At 33.4% G+C, this 22,476-nt stretch overlaps 2 protein-coding genes across 8 annotated transcripts in view; both read left to right on the top strand.

Annotated features, from left to right (window-relative positions):
* Positions 1 to 16,447, top strand: part of LOC125776303 (uncharacterized protein ZK1073.1) — a 47,782-nt gene extending 31,335 nt beyond the window's left edge. For 4 of the 6 annotated variants that reach the window (XM_049447871.1, XM_049447873.1, XM_049447872.1 and 1 more), the window contains 9 exons: positions 8,716 to 8,766; positions 8,906 to 8,969; positions 9,404 to 9,521; positions 10,439 to 10,649; positions 10,710 to 10,781; positions 13,610 to 13,722; positions 13,837 to 13,924; positions 13,996 to 14,070; positions 14,466 to 16,447. In XM_049447871.1, coding sequence (XP_049303828.1) covers positions 8,716 to 8,766; positions 8,906 to 8,969; positions 9,404 to 9,521; positions 10,439 to 10,649; positions 10,710 to 10,781; positions 13,610 to 13,722; positions 13,837 to 13,924; positions 13,996 to 14,070; positions 14,466 to 14,696 — 1,023 coding nt within the window. In that variant the 3' untranslated portion in view covers positions 14,697 to 16,447. Of the gene's footprint in view, positions 1 to 8,715; positions 8,767 to 8,905; positions 8,970 to 9,403; positions 9,522 to 10,438; positions 10,650 to 10,709; positions 10,782 to 11,200; positions 11,354 to 12,009; positions 12,363 to 13,609; positions 13,723 to 13,836; positions 13,925 to 13,995; positions 14,071 to 14,465 lie in introns of those variants that run through there. The other 2 variants (XM_049447875.1, XM_049447876.1) reach the window with 2 other exon arrangements.
* Positions 16,448 to 17,487: 1,040 nt separating this feature from the next.
* LOC105226047 (exocyst complex component 4) lies at positions 17,488 to 22,388 on the top strand. Of its 2 annotated transcripts, XM_049447866.1 has the most exons (11): positions 17,488 to 17,637; positions 17,936 to 18,273; positions 18,334 to 19,090; positions 19,167 to 19,291; positions 19,557 to 19,583; positions 19,737 to 20,042; positions 20,107 to 20,508; positions 20,572 to 21,007; positions 21,083 to 21,259; positions 21,329 to 21,535; positions 21,603 to 22,388. In XM_049447866.1, the coding sequence occupies exons 1-11, from the start codon at positions 17,581 to 17,583 to the stop codon at positions 21,777 to 21,779; spliced, it is 3,009 nt and encodes a 1,002-aa protein (XP_049303823.1). In that variant the 5' UTR covers positions 17,488 to 17,580; the 3' UTR covers positions 21,780 to 22,388. The 2 variants fall into 2 exon arrangements, with proteins under 2 accessions (XP_049303823.1, XP_029405974.2); XM_029550114.2 differs by lacking the exon at positions 19,557 to 19,583 and having other exon boundaries at positions 17,489 to 17,637; positions 21,603 to 22,337.
* Positions 22,389 to 22,476: the final 88 nt, after the last annotated feature.

The following is a 22,476-nucleotide window of genomic DNA, read 5'->3' as shown; positions in this document are numbered from 1 at the left end:
AATCACTTTCATCAATTCTCAGTAATAACTTAACTGCGTACTATAGCAGTACTTTTAAAGGAATGTTTTGGTGAAAAAATTTAACCTTACAAGACCAAAACAATCCAATTGCCAATATAAGCATACTATATTTACATACTACATATATGTCAACAGATATACTTGCATATGTAATTTATTTTTTAAATTGTAAATAAGGAGCTTGTTTACGTTGGATCCTTGTTTTTAGGGCAAGAACTGACGATATTTGCAAATAGAAAACTCAATCAACATGGAAAATAACGGACAACCTTGTATGCATACTTATATACATATATGCAATTTGTCAGAAATACAATCCAAATATGTATACATTTATGAATTTCAACGGTTAAATTTTATTTGTGCGCTTTTTTGTATGTTTCTGCGCAAAACAAACTTTCGAGCAAAAATAAATTAAATATTGTCTGAAAAGCTAAATCTGCGGTCAAAAGTTTATAAATACAAATGTAAACAAAATGAAAAGCAATTAATTGAAGTCAAAGCGGTAGTGGTGTTAACCTAATAATATAGTCTCATTTACGCGTTGCTGAATTTTTGTTTTGATAATTTTTTAAAATTTTCTACGGAAATAAACTTTTTAAATTTCAAAAATTTATATTACAAACAGAGATTAAATTTCAATTTCTTCTATACAAATTTATTTTATCGAATGTTATTGCACAATCAACAATGAGTTTGCAAAAAATGTCTTGGTTCGTATCTTCGGCAGGAATAAACGAATTTCTGTGCAAGTCTTCACGTCATTCCAAGCTGTGTTTCGGAAGTTCTGCGAGTACATAACGAAATATATTCATTTTTAAATATGTTCATATGTATAAGATTATAGTATTTTATGAAAACAACTTTAGATCTATGTTGATAAAACAAAAGATCAGACCACCTTTTGAAGAAATTCTGGAAAAAGTTGAACAGGATATATTCTTATTTAAATTAGTTGGAAGATTATTGCATTACCTTCGACAGTAATCTATGCCAAACTTTGTAAAGATATCTTGTCAAATAAAAAGGTGTTCTCTACAAGGGAAATATGTCAGTTTGTAAGCCAGCTATAAGCTAAAGCAATCGGATATCAGCAGTTCCGACAACTGAGCAGCTTCTTGCCGAGACAAACATACTTTAGGAACGATTCAAAAGAAGTATTGAAGATATCCGGCTATCTCTCTCTTTCTTAATGCTACTTCTTTTGCGCCATAAAACTTTTATTTCTAGCAAATTATACTCAAATAAGTGAAACAATATAAAATCTGTATCATCTTGAACACATTATATTAGCTGTCAAAAACATGTGAGCTGTCAAATTACTTAAGCGTATTATCATACAATATCTTTTATTCTTACAGAGCTGCTAAAGTGATCCAAAGCTATGTCTGTCTCTTATTTATTTTAATTGTTGTGTTCATTTATATTTTCTAGCTATTGTGCTGACACGGTTTAATTGATTTTCAATAAAAGTGTCAATGGCAGCAACAACATAGCGCAAACAAATTACAGCCCGAGTACGCTTGTAAACGTCAGCATGTCAGTCACTCGCGAAAACGCATTCAGTGACGTAATTGTTGCGCTTTGGAAAATGTGCGAAGCAAAAACAAAAGTAGATCGCTGTCAAACGCATTTGCAATGTGACTCGCACTTGACGCTAATTAAAGTATTTTAACAGCTAAAAATATCTGCGCATTGTCAGCCCTAGTGGTTTGTGGGCGATTCTTTCAAATCTTTGTCGTATATTTATGCGAGTAATTCACACAAAACTAATACGGCTGTCTAAACTGACGTTGGCAACACCAAAGGCTCCGTCAGGATCAGGAAGGACCTCTCCGAGCCGTTCGATACCAAACGAGGTTTCAGACAAGGCGACTCCATATCGTGTTACTTCTACAACCTTCTGCTGGAGAAAATAAAACGAGCTGCAGAACTTAATCGAGCAGGTACAATCTTTTATAAGAGTGTACAGCTGCTGGCTTATGCCGATGATATTGATATCGTCGGCCTCAACACTCGCGCCGTTAGTTCTGCTTTCTCCAGACTGGACAAGGAAGCAAAGCAGATGGGTCTGGCAGTGAACGAGGGCAAGACCTGTGATCAAACAAACAGTCGTCGTTCTCGCGACTTGGCACTCACGTCACTGTTGGCAGTCATAACTTTGAAGTTGTAGATAGTTTTTTATATTTGGGAACCATATAGTTTTTTTGTAACCTGGTTAAAGAATATGACTTTTGAAAATTCTCTGAAAACAATGTTATCTAAATATTTCAAAGATGATTTATTAATTGTTGTATTGGGAACATATTTAGGAAGGCGTTATATTTATATAGCGTTAAGACATAACCTATGTATGTATATCTTTGGGAGCAATTTAACAAAATGTAGTTAGTGTGTCACTCTAACCTAACCTAACTTTACTGATCAAGTTTGTTTCCAAGTTATTGTACACCGATTGCAAAAAATATGTATGTATGAAATTAAAAAAGTTTAAATTGCGTTGTTACGTTTTAGTCTTTTTGATTACTGATTTGAAGATATTTTCCACAATATTTAGGTATTTAATATCTTCCGCAGCATTGAAGCATCTTATAGTTTGTAGAATTGTTCGCACATATCATAGTCTCGGCCATGATCAAAAGCACTCAAGCTAGTAGTATCTTAGTATCTCGATTTAATTCAAACTGGGTTCTATACAGAGCCGGCAGGAGTCGTCAGCGAAAGGCCAAAGGTATGTAAATATAAATTAGAAAATAACGCTCATAAACCTGTGTAACGGAAATCAGTGAAAATTCAAGGGAATCAGTTAACAAATTAAAACCATAAATTTGATACGATTGAAATACCTTTGATGTTACCAAGCAAACAGTTATACAGTGTGGTATACCCTCAGCCACTTTCATTTACAGCACATGCTATTTATATACATTTGTATATACAGATATGTACATACATATATAAAATGGAAGGTATCCTCCAGTGAATTGTGAAATTGCTTGCCACTTGCAAAACCCACATCTCTGCTCAAGTCTCTTGCTTTCTGTGTTGTGTTTGTTGGAAAATTTCGAATTCTACAGTATTGATTTATTTAACTTTGGCAAATAAAGCACAACGGAATAATGCAATAAAATATTTGCAGCAAACATAAATAAATATATATAAAAGCTGGTGTACATTTACGAGTATATATTATTCGCTGTGTCTTTCAAATGTCGTCTCAAGCTATATATTTACTTTTGTTGGCACGTACACCTCTGGAATACTTTTAAATGCAGACACGTGTTTGTACAAATATAGCAACACTCTTGTGGAATGCTATTTTAGCTGTATATTTTCATTCTACAACGTTAACCTATCAGCTGTAAGGCTATGCACATAGTGGTACAGCGATTAAAGCATTGATAAAGGTAAAGGAAAACGTGACACTCTCTGCTGACGCACCTTTATTCTTACTTGTGTTATGCGTATTTATGTTGAGTAACAAGTGCTGCTTTTGAGTGTTTTACTTTTTGCTCGCTCGTCGCGACGCTATGTTCACAGCCTTAGCTTGTGAAATGGAATGTTTTCAGCCTTTGTATTTAATTTTTGAATTGTAGAGGTGCCTTTTCATTTAATTTATATTCTATAACGGGAGATTCAAGTAGGGCTACTTTTTTCCATAGTCTTTTTTTGACAGATCCCGCGTGAGTCGTGTCAAGCTGTCATGCTATTTTTGTTCAATATTGTTTGGCATTTCAACCATGAAAAGGCTTAAGCCTGAACAACATTTATAAATCGTTCAACTTTAATACGAAAATTCATGTTCTCTGAATAATGTGTTTCGCACGCTTCTCAATTGTTGGTCAACATAATCGGCCCACTGAGGGTTCTATTCGTAACACCATCACCTATGTTAAGACCCAGCATTCATTATTGAATAATATTGGACTATGTAAATAGATCACATTCAACAAGAAGTTCCGATATTTTCAAGCCAAATTTTTTTCAGCGATGAGCGAAATTGCCGCATTTGAGACGAAGGGCAACTTGAAGGTGTTGTTTGTGGGCCGGTGAATTCATAAGTCCACAAATGATGCCGGTGAGAACGTAACCGTCAATGGGGCACCTATTGGGTATGACTCAAACACTCTAGTACCATTTCGAGGTTTCAACGTTGGGAACTAACTAACAAAATTTTATTTTTTCCCTCTCTCTCTCTGGAAGTGAGGTTATTGCGTTTTAAGTGTCAGTATGTTTGTGTTATTGGTGCGAAAAGGAGCTTCAAACAAAGAGCCAACATTAAATTTTGTTTTAAAATTGGTAAAACTTTTACCGAAACATTTCAATTTTATGGCGATCATTGCCTATCCCGTAGCAGAGTGCACGAGTAGTTTCAATGTTTTCAAAGTGGTCGTGAGGACATAAAAGACGATAAACATGTGGGCCAATCAAAATCCGTGATCACCGGAAATTCCATCGAAATTGTGCGTGAATTCATCAAAAATCAGCCAAAATCATGATTGAAATTCATGAAAATGGAATTGAACATCTTCAAAACATCGATTTATCGCACTTTGGCCGAACATTTTGCGCTTACGAAAGGTATGTGCACGGTTTGTTTCGCACATATTGACTGACAACCAAAAATTGCTCAGATTCCAACATTCGAATGACGATTATTTGTACAAAAATCACATTTCAACCATTAACCACTCCCCGTATTCACCTGATATGGCACCGGGCGACTTCTTCTTTTCGGAAAAATGCATTTGCCTATGAAAGGAAAATGTTATGCAGACGTAGAGGCCATTCAAAAGGCTTGCACCGGCATACTGGCTGTCGTCCAAAAAGCTGTATTGAACCAGAAGGAGACTATTTTGAATAAAATAAATTAATCTCGTCAAAAAAACCATTTGTTCTGTTTTTTGTTTTTAAAGTCCTGTTTACTTTGGAAAGCATCTTGTATTTGCCAAAGACTACGTTTAAAACAAATTCGTTAATATCAGTGCCATCAATTTTGTTTGTCTTTAGAACACTGTGATAAACTGAATATTCATAAATTTTTCGAAGACACTTTGTTTATCTAAGTCAAATGCTTGTAGTTGAAAGTTTCGGTTAATCGGCTTAAGTATTTTGGCAAGTGGCGCTTAAGCTTGGATAGACTAAGTGTGACAATAATAAACATCCTTCCTTCGTGACACCAAAATGGCAAACGAAATTTTAATGGATGAGGAAGGTGGCAAATTTATTTTAGTAAGAAAATTATATACAACTGTAATTTATCGCATACATTTTGCACATACTTGTGTTCATATTTTTAGTATAAACATATTTATATGTATAAGCTTTATTACTGCTGTTGGAGCATTAAACTTTGCTTGTCTGTCTTTTGACAGTTGAAAGCGTTAACCACGTTGGCTTGTAATATAGGCAATTAATGCTGAACATTCGTATAAAAGCAGAACGCTGAAGTACGCTTAAAGTAAAATAACTGAGATTGCCGAATTGATTACAACTTTAGGTGAATGATTGAAAAGCTAATAGTAGGGTGATCAGAAGTGTAAATTTTTTGTCATGTGATGCTTTCAACCACAGCTGTTAACGATTAGAATAACAAAAAGGGGGTTATAAAGATAATAGAGACTTTTTCTTACATTTTGGGATATTGTTTCACTGCAAAAGTCGAAAGCCGATAAATTGCTGCTCAATATTCCATATTCGCCTTGCTGTGTCTTTTTCTTGTTCGGGAAACACAAATATCTGCTTTAAAGAGCCAAGATTGAGATTGAAAGATTGATTTAAAGAGCCAATTGATTCATTATTCATACTTTATTTTATAGAATAATAAAAGATAACACTATAATAAAGATAAACCATGCGACTATATACATTGCTGTTTTGAGTAGCAGATATCCATTGCGTATTAGCAACTTTTTATGTTGTAAGTTCATAATATTGGGTAGTCGAAAAAGTCTTTTCGTATTTTGTCAATAGATGTTGTTGCAATCGCATATCTTCAGTGAAGTCAACAGAAAGGGCTAAGTCTTCCATGAGGACAACGCTAGACAACACACGTCTTTGATGACTCGGCAAAAAATGGGAGAGCTTGGCTGGAAAGTTTTGATGTATCCACCATATAGCCCTGATCTTGCACCATCGGACTACCATTTGTTTCGGTAAATGCAGAACTCCCTTAATGGAGTAAAGTTGGCTTCAAGAGAAGCCTGTGAAAATTACTTGTCGCAGTTTTTCGCCGAGAAACCAGAAAAGTTTTACACTGATGGAATAATGTCTCTAGCGGAAAAATGACAAAAAGTGGTCGACCAAAATGGTACATATTTGGTTCATTATAAATATAATAAAAATTAGTTGAAGTTTGATTAGAAATACGAAAAGACTTTTTCGACACATTTTTAAGTTTATTCGATAACTTCCGTAAAATATTGCACTTGCCAATATATTTAAGAATATAAAGCGTGTAGTATATTTTTAAAGAATTTGCTCAACACAAATTTCTTTTCGGTACTTACAATCATATCATATTGAGAGAGATTTTTGGGGAATGATTTTGCATTCTGTTGCAAAAATGAAATATATTCCATACATACAAGTATATACACACAGAAAAAAATTTTGTATGAATTTATCCAAACAATTACTTGTTCGCAACTTCCTTCTCCCATCTCTAATCACAAGGCAGTGCAATTATAATTCCTTCAGCTACATAACTGTTACTTGATTTCTTAAAGGCTAACTAAAATTTGCCTGTAAACTTACTTTGCTTCGTGTCCACACAACTCGTTGAATAGCTCACAGAAAAGTTGGGCAACACGTAGTCCACAGCGTCCCGGTTGGCACCAGCACATAGTTTTTCAGTTTTGTTGCATTAGCTTGGCTTCAGCACACTGTCACGTATAAGGCTTCAATAAAAGTTATTTCAAACAAGACGAGGCAAAATCGAATGCGAACACGACTTTTTGCAACAAACAAAAAAACAGGATAGAAATTGCTACCAAAAACTTTTCCCCAAATAGAATAACCTCGAAATAGCAAATCGAAAGTACAAACATAATAAAAATGAGAAAAAAAAACAAATTTTTAAAAGCAAAGAGAATATTTTGTATCCTTTTAGTTAGAATAGGTGTAGTTGGATTTCTTATATAAAATGCTTTGCGCTTGCTTTTTATGTAATGCTGCTGAAATGCGGTTTCCCACTGCGTTCAAATACAGAAATCCTTGCAAATTTGCTTTATTTCAGTGATTTCGCTTATGCATTCTTTCATTCTCCTCACTCAACCATATTACCGCTTTCTTATTCGCGTTTATATACAGAGGACATTAAAGGTCTCTGCCATTAGCATAAAATGCAAATCGTCGTGTATGACTTAATACTCATAATAAGCTAATGAATGCCAGTACAGTTATAGACAAAAACAAAGCTTGAAACAACAAAGGAAGTCATTAGCGCCAACAATAACGACAGAACAGTGCTTAACAAAAATGACAGGAAATAAATTATTATGTTTTTTTCGGAATCGGCTCTACCAATTCTTGCTAAAGCTTGTTATGTCAGTATTAGCGGGAAGATATTAATAAAAGCTAATTAAATAATTGTGGAACTATAAAATGTGAGTTGGTTATGTCATTATTAAATTATATTTCTTTTTTATAACAAGATAGCTATTCAAAATAAAGTAAAATTATCTAGTTTAGAATGTTGGGTCATAACTATAAGAATACATGTATGGAAATCGGTGAATATGAGTACAAACAATTTAAAAAGATCTGTAATTTTTTATTTCCACTGTGTATGATCTTTTGCTATTTTGATATCTCCTTACAGGATCACCTAAGGTAAAAAATACGTGTTTTAGTTAAAACCTAAACTTAGAACTTGGAAGAAGGGAAAACAATCGAAATAAATCCTTCGTCCAAGTTTTTAAGAATTGTATCTCGGAGACCTGTGTAAAATTTTATGAAGATCGCTTGAGTAGCTCTTGAGAAATCTTGCCAACTGATTTCAAAAATACCGTTTCAAGAAAAACGCATTGATCTGCGACGGGCTTAACCCAGCTAGCCTCCAGTGCACAAGTTCTCAAGACTCTATCTCCGAAACTATTACTCGTATCAACTCGAAAATTTAGGACAATATTCTAAAGGTGTTTTAGAATTTAATAAGATAATAAAAAAATTCGATTTTTTGAAACCGGTAACCCCTTAAAAATACAAGCATTGGTTCTTTGATCTAAATCTATAGAACTGTCAAAACATTACATTGATAAGTGGAAAATCTATAAAATAGTTAATTTAAATACATATATTTACATATAAGGACTGCTAGTTTAGCAGAATTTCAAGAGTACATTAGCTTGAAATTGTCGCCTATAATTTTACTATCTTCTCATTTACTCTCTTATTTGTACTCGCAACTACCCGAGAACAGCATATTTGACCTCCTTTTGATAAATTCTGTATAAACTTTGAATGCTAATCAATAGATAAATTTTATATAACTTTAATATCAACAACATACAGTCAATATCAAATAAATTTCGAATCTCATGCTGGTCATTTCATACCTTGCAAATTCTGTAAACCTTGCTTCAATGCATTGTCAATTAAAAGAAAATCCAACCTAACCTCAAATTATAAAAAAACACCTCTAATAACGATTAATTTAATATAAATATTTCCTTTTTACACCATTCATTACAGAAATATCTTGTTAATACGGACAAGAGTGGCGAATTGACCGTTACAGTGCAGGTATGAGGAGAATATCACAACCAAAAACATCTTTAAAACATCACAATGCTCTCTATAGAACATACACCATATATATACATATTCATATATATTAAAATATACTACATTGCAATAAAATTTCCACTTGACTTTCCATTAGGGCGACTTGACACAACAAGAAAAGCGTGCAGTCTTCATTACAGTCCACGATCTGGGATGCAATCGTAAGTTATTGAAATTCATTTGTGGCTTTTTACATCATATTTTATAAATTAAATACTTGTTCATTTATGGGAGCAGTGAAATGCGCAAATCAACAAATAAAAAGTGTAAAAGAAGTACAAAAAAGAAAAACTCGTGGCAAATATGTAATAAATTCCACGCCTAAATAAATAAAAAGAGCGTTACAATAAAAACTCATACAAACATACATATTTGAGTAGAGTAATTGTGAGAAAGTTTTCCATGCGTAATGATTTATGAACCATAAAATGCTATAAAAGGTTAAAAATTGCCTGATGCGAGGAGATGAAAATTTCTTTAAAATGTAAAAATATCACATTCCTGTTTTTACGAAAAATTTAAAAAAAATGACGACATTTCAATTAAATTTGTAAGCTTTTACTTATTATTATTTTTTACCTATACCATTTGACAGACAACTCATTCCAAGAATTTGTCAGCAGTCCATGCATGACGGAGATTAAGGAGCGCTCCTGTTTCATACACATCGATGTACCTGGACATGCTGATAATGCTGAGGCCTTACCGGACAGGTAAATAAATATTTTTGATTTGTATGGAAATTTTCTCCCTTTTTTCAATTTGAGTACAAATAATTGGTATTATATTGCTGTCGCTTTCTCTCTACCCAGAATACCTCTAATATATATAAATAAATAGGTCTTGGAACGCAAACAACCAGGCAATACCACAAAATTACTGCGGAGTAGTGTTGATGGTGGACCGACCAAAAAGCTCCTACTTCTAGACATAAGGACGCTTAAGTAGTAACATTAAAGGTATCATCACAGGGCACCTAAAGATTACATTTAAGATCTCACCTTTAATAAATGGGAAAAATCGGTTGAGTAGTTCTCAAGAAATCTTGGCAACCGACTTCAAAAACACAGTTTCGAGAAAAACGCAAAAACGCAGACGGCATCCTTACCATAGCCTGGGGCGAAGAAGTTCTCAAGGCTGTATCTCCACTTGAAAATTTAGGACAATATTCTAGAGGTGTTGTAGTTGTAATTTAACAAGACAATAAAAATATCGATTTTTTGAAATCCGTAAAACCATGTAAACCCCTTAAGAGCCCACCTTAAAAAATGGTAAAAAGGACGTCTACGGAATGCAAAACATGCACAGAGGATGATGGCGCGCTGAAATATAATCTATGCGAATGCCCAGACCTTTAGCCCAATCCCTGAGTTTTTGACTTATTGGTCTGAAATGTTCTTTTCTAGCCAAAACATTGCTCAATTGTAGGCAACGCCGTTATCCGATGTAGAAAATTGTTTTATTTGACAAGATGTTGTCACGAAATTTAGCATAGGTTATTAATCAATGTAGCGTAATAATCTCCGAAAAAATTTTTCGGATTGAACAATTATACTCCTTTAAACTGACCGATATAAAATTCATTAAATATGTTTTCGTTTAATTCTATTTTTTCTATCTGTCCTCATAGTTTCCAGTTTCCATCACTGCAAACACTGGGTGAAGATCTCATTACCGTTTTGGACTTTCTGCATGTCAAATATGTGATTGGCTTGGGTGAAGGTGCCGGTGCTAATGTCTTAGCTCGCTTCGGTTTGGCTCATCCATCGCGAGTGCTCGGTTTGGTGTTGATTAATGCTACCGGCAGCGCCGCCAGCGTTTTACAATCATTCAAAACTAAGGTAAAACGGTGAAGAATCAGTAGAAAAAAGATTTCTAATTAAAATCCATTTATATTTCAGCTAATACAATGGAAAAACGATGATATTGCACAATCGGCCGAAAGCTTTTTAATGTACCACAAATTTGGACATGTAAGTTTGCAACGGCTGGTATGCCGTTATAAATGTGTATGTGTGTAGGTTTCTGTGTGTTTGTGTGTGCACTTTTTATATTATATATATGGCACACAAAATTCAAAATTATTGCAAAAATTATTATTGTACACATACATATATGGTATTTATTAAAATTGGAAAGCTAACATAAGTATGAATTAATTGGTGTGGCTGCTATACATACAATATGTAAATTGTTTGGAGTGAAAAATTAATTTTATACGTATTTATGAAGTAACTTTTTCTTTAACCTTTTTTTCTTTTTTTCAACGCGGTTGGTGTAAACAATAATGAATAAACCATATTAAAAATGTATTGAATAATTGATACTAAAAAATCATGTGACATCTTAAATAATATATTTGAAACTTCACAAACTCTTTGACAAGCTACAGGTTATGGAGGTATAGCATTTAGTATAATTTTCTTGTTGGCACAAATCTGCTTTCATGTGGTTTGCCAATACATTACTGCTTTAAAAACATAGTTAAGCTTTAGAAACGCCAATTATTTTTAATTTTTATATTGTTTGTTGCTTTTTATTTATATGTAGTCTGTAGCTTTTATTTTTTGTTTTTGAGCTTTAAACTTTTTTTTTCTTTTTAGATACTATTTTGGATAAAGGCGTGATATATACAAAAATATATGTAAATGTCGGTTTATATATAAATATTTGGCGTTTCTAAAGTCCTACATATATAATCTTTCTACTTGCATACTTGTTCAAATATAGAATTTGTACTACTTCCTCTTATATAACATTAAACAACAGTCATTTTTAGCGTGGCCTTAATATTTACATTTAAATTTTTAAATTTTCTGCATAAACGATAAAATTAAATTTTAAAACACCGAAATTTCTACAGATAAAATAAACATAGTTGTTGCTAATTACATTAAAAATTATTTCTGCTATAATAATATTTTTTGTTACTGCTATTTTTATTCATTCTAGTAATATAATTTAAATAACCCCTAAAATATAATGTTTTCTTTGCTGTTGCTAAGCTAAAAATCCGGAAGTCCCAAATTTTTACTCATAAAGCTTTGTGCGTTATGGCAATGTTATTAATAGCAAAAATTAAAAATCCATTATCGATTTTTTCCTTTTGTTGTTCCTTTATATTGTCTCTCCCGAATATTTACTGCTTGAAATTACTTATTATATCGTAATAAACTCACTTTACTTTTAATTTTACTTCAGTTCCAGGTAATTAGCAAATATTTGGCTTATTTAGCTAACAGCAATAACGCGCGTTTCCACACAAGCACATTTTGGAGTTTCCTTATCATTGTCATTTTCAACTCTTGATCATGTTTGTAACACATTTTGCTGTTCGATTTTTCTAACATAGTGGCATACATATATAAATAGTACTCATTACTGTGCTTAAAATTCTATCATAAACTTAGCGATATCGTAATCATGATTTTAGATGCAAAATTCGTTTTATATTTGTAAATCTCTCTTTTTGCTATTTTTTCATAAGTTTGCTTTTTAGCAACTAGTTTCGACTTCAAAAACATAATTAGTTAATAATTTTTTTTTTTAAGTTAACAATACTATTGAACTTTCTATACGCTGCTTAAACTTAAAAAAAAAAATAATAATTTTGCCCTTTTAATTTTTCTTAAACAATCTAAATGGTAAATGCTTCACTATGTGTCCACAAAACTTCACCAAATTGTTAATATATGCTACACTCACTTCACAATATAATAAATAAAAAGGGTAGAAACATAGAGGCATCTTACCAGAATTCCACACTTTCAATAAAGAAAAATTACAAATTTAAATATTACAAATAAGTTAGGGTGTAACCGAAAATTTTATACTCTAGCAAGGTAAAATGGTATACGGAAGTTTGGTATATATTTGCAGCCAAAGAAGTATTGACTTGAATTTACTCTTTTTTGGCACAAACGTATGCTGTTATCACAAAAATATACTCGTATTGCACGAATTTCAATAATGAACACACAGACTGCCGATATGTTCAGCAAAAAATCAGCCATATGCACTTGTGTTCACATATTTGGTGTCTGAGTCCTTGAAAAGTTATGACACTTTATAAGTTTTCACTTAATGACATTGTGTGGTCTTGGCAGTGGTCCGATTACTTCCATCTGCAATACCTCCTTGTGTGTCAAGGAACACATGTGTTATGTCTCATGAAGATATTTAAATTTTTAATCAATTTATCGTTTTCATGAACACACAGTCACTCAGATTTCAACTCGTCTCATCACCCTGATCATTTACATATGGTATATATAACTCCATAACTGTCTCGATTAGTTTCAGATGATACAAACAACCGTTAAATAATCAAAACCATTATACTCTGTGCAACATTTTGCAAGGGTATAAAAATTTTAAATACATGGATATTAGAACAAAATTATTTTCTCATTTTCCACGAACACTGCTTCTATTTTCTTTTGATTTTTTAGATGTGAGCATGTCTGCAAACACTGTAACGTTTCCCTTTTTTGATTTCACTTCAACTTTGCACTTTAATATCATTAGTAAATAATATTAATACTGTTATATTAGACTTCTATCGCATACATACTTACTTACTATATACTTGAATTGCTTGCCTAAAATATAAATTTTCATTACTTTCACTCACTGTTTTCAAACTTTCGTACCGAATCGCCAACACTCTTATGTATATACTTGGACATGTCAACTTCCATATACATATGCATATATGTATCTACATACATTCCAACTCATTTACCACAAATTCAAAAAAACGAAATTCGCAAAAAATCTGCTAAAACTTGTACATATATAGCAATTGGTTGGCGATAATCCGGATAAGGAAAAGATCGTCTCCGAATATCAGAAGCGTTTGCACAGCACTTTGAATAGCAAAAATGTGGGACTCTATGTCAAAGCTTTTATGAGGTAAGCTATTCTATTTAAATTAGAGCATTTGTTGTTTTCTATGTTGAAAATAAAAACTTTAACATTTATTAAAAATTCGATATTTGCTTGTGTAAAAAAATTATCACAACACAGCCGCAAAGATCTTACATTGAAGGGCTGCAAGATTGATGTCATCTTAATCACGGGCATGTTGAGCCCCTATGCTTCGATGGTTGAGAAGGTGAGTTCTAAATTGAAAAAAAAAATGCTTTAACTTGTGTAAATTATTATTTAATACAAATATATACGCAGTTGCACAAAGATGTGGAGAAGGAGAAGGTGACTATTTTGAAAATAGAACGTGCTGGCGATGTTTTGGCTGATGCGGTGAGTATTAAAGCAATTGCAGCTGGTTATAATATGAAGAGAGTACCCAAAGGACCTTAGTTTGTTGTTTACTAAATGTTTTTGACACAGCAGCTCATATTTTTGTTAGTGAAGAGGACCAAAAATGTACGAGAAACGAACATTTCGAAAATATATACATTTTTTAAATATACTTCTCCATATTATATTTATAAAAATTGCCCACCCATACTGACTGATTATATTTGACCCGAACTGCCAAATAAACAACACGTACTTTAACACTTTAAAAACATTTCAAAATAGGCTCCTTTGAAGCCAAATATTTAAATTTTACTTTAAACTAATTTTAATAACTTCAATATTTTTCTCCCATTAATTAATAAATATCGATATTTTTTCACTGCCATTTCTAGCCCGCCAAAGTAGCTCAGTCTATTTTGCTCTTCTGCAAAGGTCAAGGCATTCTAACGTCTGTGGTTATGCCGGGCGTTGATCGCGGACGTGCTTACTCTACAAGCTCCGGTGGTTCGGTGGACGGACAGAATGGTTCACGCAAACTATCACGTGGAGTTTCCATGGAAGATTACGATAAGCCAAATATACGCCGATTGAGTATTATCAACAACGAATCACCGAAGAAGTAAATTGCGCGGTTAAGACAAAAAAATATTGAAATTCATGAAATTATTGTATGTGCAGGCATATCCTGATACACATTTTTGTGTGTAAAATATATGGGTATGCTAGTTATAGTTCAAAATATTGTTAAGCTTGAAATGTGTGGAACAAAAATATTACATGCAATGCGCCCAAAAATCATTATGTTACTATTAAGACAAAAAAAAAATACAATTAATTAGAAATTATTTGATGCTTCACTAATTTATCGCATAATAGAAAGATTTAAAGCTGTTAGTTTAAATTACCAAATACACATATGCATATATATATATGTATATATATGTATATATGTATATGGAAACAATGCCAAAGTTTAAATGCTAAAGCAAAAACTAATATCGTTTGAATATGTTAATGTAGTAAACATATTTACATGGCTATATATTGATATTTACAAACATATATACAGCACTTAGAAACATGTATACACAGCTATGTAGAATAATAAAGTCACTTCATAAACCTGAAAACGGTTAAATTATTTGAAGCGTATTACGCACTTAATCTTTATTGCATGATACATATGTACGTATGTATATACATACATATGTACATATTTTCACAAAAATTACGCATAATATTTTAAAGTCAGCAGCATCTAAATGGCACTTTCATAAATAAATTTAAATAATAAATATTTACTTTTTACACATGAAAATTAAAAATTAAACCCACCTACAACGAAAAAGTGACCAAACATATCTCCCAAAAACATTTTTCGAAAAAAAAAATCCAGCATAATAAGAGCAGCTCATGGAAGATTTGGAAACTGTCAACTACACGTAATACCTCCAAATGTTAACGAATAAAGTACCTTTCAATTAACTAACAAAGTACACCGAAAACATTTATCGAATTTCATTTATTTCTACAAAATTTTTAAAACGCCATTTTAATCACATTTCCAAATATTCTTAAGAAAAATGTTATAAACAGAGAAAATATTCTCCGTAGATTTGTAAAAAAAGTACGAAGAGATTATTAAAAATCATTAACTTGTAAATGTAGCAAAAGCTTGTTCTTAAATAAAACCCGTTATATGCTTATGATGTTATAAAAAATGTCAAATACGCCGCAACCATAATAAATTGAAGTATATACATATGTATGCAATAATTATATTCATTAGAAAATGCGTATGGAAGCTAAAGTTGAACTCTAGCCTTGCAATTTTCATTTCAATGAAAACAAGAAAATATAGAAGCAAGCTCAGTTAAAAGTTGCAAGCACTCAATTAACAGTATATAACTTCATTTCCACACGGATAACAAATATTCAATTGCAGCTAGAAAAATATAAATATATTTTTAATTAAATAAAATGATAAGTACTGCGTCAAAGCAGCGATTCATGTGCAAATATTTCACATAAAATTTTATTTCATTTGCAAAAATACAAACATATAATATGTAGGCATGTTCTATGAGGGTATGTGCTACAATGTGCATATTTAGAAAAAATGTATTAGCGTTTATATTAAAATTATGCTTATATAATCTACACTGAACGCAATGCCACAAAGCCAATAAAATCACACAAATCAATATTTAACATGAAATTATAATAATCAAAAAATGTATTGTATTTAACTACAAAAACCAAGCCAAACTTTAACTAGAATTGCATTAAAGGCAGAATTCTATATCAAATTATGTAACGATAAGGTGTTTAGCGAAATGTGAAATTAAATTGTTTAGAAAAAGTTTATAAGGAACTTTAAAAATGTCTTTTTATTTACCTCAAGATAATTTTAATTTATTAATCATTTGGACATCAGTGCTTATGACAATAAAACGGTAGCCATCACCTTTTGCGTATAATAGGACAGGCTTCGACTTCTTTGGAACATGGTTCATGTTCGGATTGCAGTCAATCGACTTCAAACCCTGCTATGTAATGCTTTCACTCGCTCTGTTTTTACTGCGCGTTTCCTCTTACAACAAAAGGAATCGAATCAGCTGACACGGTTCTTTCCCGAAATACCCAAAACAACGAGTCCAATTCGGCTTAAATTGACAAAGGTCGTCGGACACATTTGCTAAGTATTTATCGAGTCGGTCTTGTACTTTTAATAAATTCATATAAAATTTGGCTAGGCAGGAGTATGAACTGCTACATTTTTTAAGATGTAGTTGACCAAAGGTGTTTGTGTTCTCATTTTTTCTCTTCACAATGGTCCGGTATAGGTAAGTCGACGAACAATTTGAAATTTAATTTGTTCTACTGGTTAAAATGGATCACCAGTAATGGTCAGTTCACATGGAACTTTTGCTTCGCTCTGCGTCAGACATTTGTTTTGACATAAAAGTTCCATGAATGCTTTGGTATGAATACGTTCACATAAAAAGTTTTCGACGCGAAACCAAGCAAAATGATGGGTAACTTCCAACTTTTTACGCTTTGCCAAGCAACAGTCGCCAGTTTTATTAGAGATAAACATAAAAAGCAAAGCGTTAATTGTGACATACCCGTTGTTTTCTTCTCTTCGTTGTTTTGGTAGGAACTGTTACACAAAACAAAGAAAGTTGTATGTGAATGAGCCTTAAGGAAGAATGTCAACTGCATTAACAGATTGATGGAGTATAGAAATTATGCACTATCCGGAAGATTGAATCGAATTTGGAAATATAGTTATTTGCTATATTTTGTTATTATCATGTGTATGTGTGCTTAAGTGACTAGAAAATATAATTTTTTATATAAAATATCGAACTATTACCAGCTCATTGTAATATGACTATTAGAATTTTCGGAATACAGTGGCATGTCTATTCACATTTAGCCGCCGCAGAAAAAACATTGACAACAACTGCAGAGAACCAAATGACAGCAGTAGGGAAATGAAAAATGAACGAGTTACCACCAACAAAACCTCCGCGCGGAGTTAAATATGGAAAAGATGAGGTAATTATGATTAAAACGTACAAGAAATTTTGAAAAATTAACCTGTAAATAAGTATAATTTATTTGAAAGAAGAATTTGTCATCTATGACTACGTTAACCATATTAAAAAGTGCTGTGAAAGTTGTAAATTATTGTGTATTGGGAGGGGGTAGCTCGGTGTTGTCATCATCAGACCTGTCAAAATATAATTTCTTGTGCTTTGTCGTGTTGATTTTTACAAAATATAGGGCGTTTTCGTTTATATTTGAATTTTCTTGTCGTTTGCTAAAGAATGTCCACTTTTTCTTGTGTGCATAGTCGGGCTGTGGTTTTCTCGTCAATGTCATCAAATCATTGGGATTTAGTGAGACAACAGAGGAGCGACAACAGGAGAAACTTAAGATTGAGAAGGAGTTCAAACGATCCGATCAACGCCTAAATGAGTTGGTATCGCGTCATGATCAGCAGTTGACACAAGTTCTGCCGCTTTTCAGCCAAGTGTCTACAGAAATAACAGCGAGCCGTGAACGCATTCATGGTGTAAAGGAAAATTTGGGTGCTTGCAAAAGATTGCTGCAATGCCGACGTGATGAGTTAAAGAAGATGTGGACAGATGCGGTGCAGCATAAATATGTGCTGGAAATGTTAGAACAAATGTATGTATTATACGCATTAAATGAAAAATGTTTAGATTAATATATTTTCCTTTTTTCCAGCAACGAATTGCGTAAAGTGCCTCAACGTGTTGTCAGTTATACGACAAAACGGCAATATTTGCATGCGAGTAAGGCGCTTACCGATGCACTCGGAACGATACAAGGACCACTTAACGGTGTTGAAGGATTAGCCGACTTAAGAGTCGATTTACAATCACGTCGGCAACAACTCTACCAACGATTACACGAAGAACTTGTTACCCAATTGTATAAAAATTCCGCCGCGGAGGCATTCACCACTTTTCAACGTAATAATTCCAATCGCCTGAATTCAAGTTTTACACGTGGCATTGGAGCGCGACGCTCCACAGATCGCATCGAAGCGAATACGCGCATACGCAAAGCGCTCATGGAAATGGCGCAAGGCTTTGATCTTGATAAGTCTGAAGTAATTGATGATGCAGACTTAGTTGATCCAGAGCTGAGTATGACTTACTTTATTTCAATTATTGTCGAATGTTTCGGCATGCTAGGCAAAGTGCCTGAATCACTGGAAGTATTACGCGTCCAAATACAAACTCAACTATTAGAGGTAGTACGACAGACAACGTATCAATTAATTGCGCTCAACTGTAATGCCAATGAGCGCGATAATCCCTTATTAACACTGCTGGAAGTTATCTTTAAGCAATTCAAAGCTATTGCAAAAACCCATGCACTACTACTAAAAAATTATTTGGCTGTTGTACAAAAGTATGCCGTCGTAGGACCACAACCATACGATTTAACCGATTTTTGGGCACAAGCACAGTCTGTGGTAAGTCTTCTGGAATACATACTTAAATGTCAATGTGGTATTGCAAAACACTAAAGTTTAATTAAAATCTGTTCAGCTACAATTACTTTTAACTGATTATTTGGATATACAAAATGCTTCTGGCGATGATGCAGCACAGTCGGCATTCGCTGAGCCATCCAACAATATAAATTCGTATTTTTTGCGGCGCAAAGTTCCAAGGTAATAAGAAAAAGCTAACAATGCTGTTTCCTATTTCGAACATAATTCTAATCTTTTTTTAAATAAAGTTTAAAAATATTGTGGTTTATGATAAAAAAAATTTTAATTAAAACAAAAAACAAGTAACTTACTAAATGTTTTTGATAGAATCAACTTTTATGTTTTTTTTTCTGTAAAAAATGTTTTATTGTGCAAAATAATATATTTGAAATAATATAAGTTATTGACTAAATGTATTGTATCTAAAACTTTACCATATTTCAAGACACCGATTTCACCACACTGTGCGTTGGTTAGTATTATAAGGTTTTTCTTCACTATGTAAATCCTAATATCGCTACTTGTAGTAAATAATCCCAGAAGCCAGCTAAAGATAAACTAATCATAATACTGCTAATGAAATTTCAAACAGTTATTTTTTTACTCCATGCAATTATTTTTATAGCACCAAAAAGTCACTCTTCAAATTCGATAAGTCATCGCATTATCCACCGCAAATTACTGCAGGCGGCACAGTGAAGGAGCATCGACGCAATGCTTCTGACGTGTCTACAGATGATAATCTAGCAACAGCTGCACTCGGTGGCGGTGGCAGCGGTAGTGTAAATGGTAGTGGTAATTTCGCGCATACCAAACAACAACGAGACAAGGTGTTAATCTGCAAAGCCGACCAGAATGTGATAACGAAAGTCTATTTGCCACTTATGAACTACATACAAGAGATTGAGGGTTTTATGAAGTGCAAGCCGGGGTAAGCTTATTAACAAACTCACTTTTAATTGCCATTAAATTTGTCCTTTTTATTGTTTTACTAGGCAACCCTGCAGCTTACACGATTTCATTGACAATTATATCAAGGATACATTCCTATCGAAGGGCCACAATCGTAATCTACAATTAACCATCGAATCGCTATCGAAAAATCAGGATGCATGGCGTACGATTATATCGCCTGAAGAGATAAAAGCAATGGGTTTGTCCCGTCCACTACTACAATCCACAGCCATGGTGGAGCGTCGTCTACAAGAGACCAAAACACTAATACATGAGTTGCCATGCTATTCAGATGAGCTATTGAAAATGGTATGCGCGTTATTGAAAACATACCGTGAGATAGCACAGGCGGCTTATCGCGGTGTCGTTCAACCCGATTCAGAAGATAAACGCATATACAGTGTAGCTTGGTTGAAGGATGAAGATATCAGTCGGTTTTTAAAGTTGGTTCACATAAAACCTGTTAACTTCGACACATTATGTAATAACTAAATTTTGGTTTACAGAACACTACCTAATTGGACCGATCTAAAATCGTCCAGTCAGCGTGTAAAACATGGCAAGAAGCTGCAACGCAACTCTTTCGAACCGTCGGAGGAGGAAAGTCCACTGCAAGTGCAGCAACGCAATGTACGCGAAGCTGAAATGTTAACCAGCAATTTAGGCGAAGGTGGTATTACGCAACAGGAAATTTTAGCAGATATAAGTGTGTTGAAAGAATTAGCTGTGCTGCAAGAGAGCATAGAGTGGTTCTCTGGTCGTGTCTCGGAGTTTGCCAATGAGCTTCGTAAACCTTTAGTGAATGGCCTTAATGTCATAACGTCAGAGTGCACAGCCACACATTCAGCCGCAATCAAAGACGGCACTATCAAAGTATTGACCAATTTGGCACTCGAGTTCGATGAACTGGCCAATACTTGTTTGCTGGTGCTACACTTGGAGGTTTGTTGAAAATAAAAATACTTTTATATTTAAATATAGGAAAGGAACATAAAAATTAATATTTAATCGTTAAAGGTGCGCGTGCAATGCTTCCACTATTTGCGCTCGAAACCCGCTACTAAACAGAGCAGTTTCATGGGAGCTAAAGATGATGACATACTTGAACCTGATCGACAAGTGCAAATGCTAACTAAACGTTTATCAGAAATGGATGAAGCGTTTAGTGCAACATTGCATCCGCGTAAAACGAGGGTACGTAGTTTAGACATATAACTTTTGGTTTTAAAAATTTTAATCACTGCTTTCTTTTGTATGTTTTAGTATATTTTTGAGGGTTTGGCGCATTTGGCCGCTCGCATACTCATACAAGCTTCTAACTATCTGGAGCACATCGATCAAGCGACAGTGCAACGCATGTGTCGTAATTCGATAGCATTGCAACAAACGCTAAGCAATATAACAGCTTCGCGCGAGATTGCGCTGGATCAAGCGAAGAACTTTTACGAATTACTGTGCATGGAACCAGATGTAAGCTTGCATATACTGTCTATAAAAATTAGCTTTTATTTATCTATGAACTTTCGCCCCCTCCCAGGATATACTTACCAATATTGTTGAGAAAGGCTCTCAGTTTACTGAAATGCAATACCTGAATGCACTACAGTTGTCTTGTAAAGCGAGGGGCATTACCGAAGCCAACGCGTTGGCGTCGTACCAGCAAAGATTATCGGATATTTTGGGCGCAAAACCTTCCACGGGAATTGTTGTTTAGATTTGTTTTCCGCCAGATACCAGATGAGTTGCTTCAGCAACATTACACTAGCTATTAAGACTGTTCGTTTCGCATAACGAAATGCACTTAAATATTAAAAAAAAAACATACTGTTTATGTAACTTTGCTTCTGTGTTATAACATAGATCGTAAAAGGACATTATTAATAGAAAACCTGGAAATCGCTACATACAAATGAAAAAATTATACAATAGTTAAACGCGTTGAATATGAATAAGTGCACGCATAACTCACTCGTGATTCGCCTGCAACAGTTCGGTTAATTATTAGCTATTATTATATAAAATTGATACTATTACAAAGTGGATAAAATTATATACATATACATATATACATACAAAACATTCTGATTTTATTGTTATAATGTCAGCGGAATTTGCTGATGTGATAATATATCGGTAAATTGTACCGGGGTGAGTTTGGTGTAGTGGAAGGTCTCTAACCGAAATATTTCCACATAATGAAAATGTAAGGAATTGGAAATCCAAAATATGCTACAAGATTAAAAGTCTCCCGGAAATCAAACGGATATTAATTTTATTTTCATTGGGAATTCAGCCTTGCCATATTTTGTTACACATTGGAGCAATGAAATTTATAGAAAATTTAAAATGGGCAAAACAAATTGACGAGACAAATTCCGATAATTAGAGGATATTTTAAATATCAGTTTGGT

The sequence above is a fragment of the Bactrocera dorsalis genome, chromosome 2 (assembly GCF_023373825.1).
Source record: "Bactrocera dorsalis isolate Fly_Bdor chromosome 2, ASM2337382v1, whole genome shotgun sequence".
Taxonomy (NCBI): domain Eukaryota; kingdom Metazoa; phylum Arthropoda; class Insecta; order Diptera; family Tephritidae; genus Bactrocera; species Bactrocera dorsalis.
This window is presented reverse-complemented; position numbering and strand designations above follow the sequence as displayed.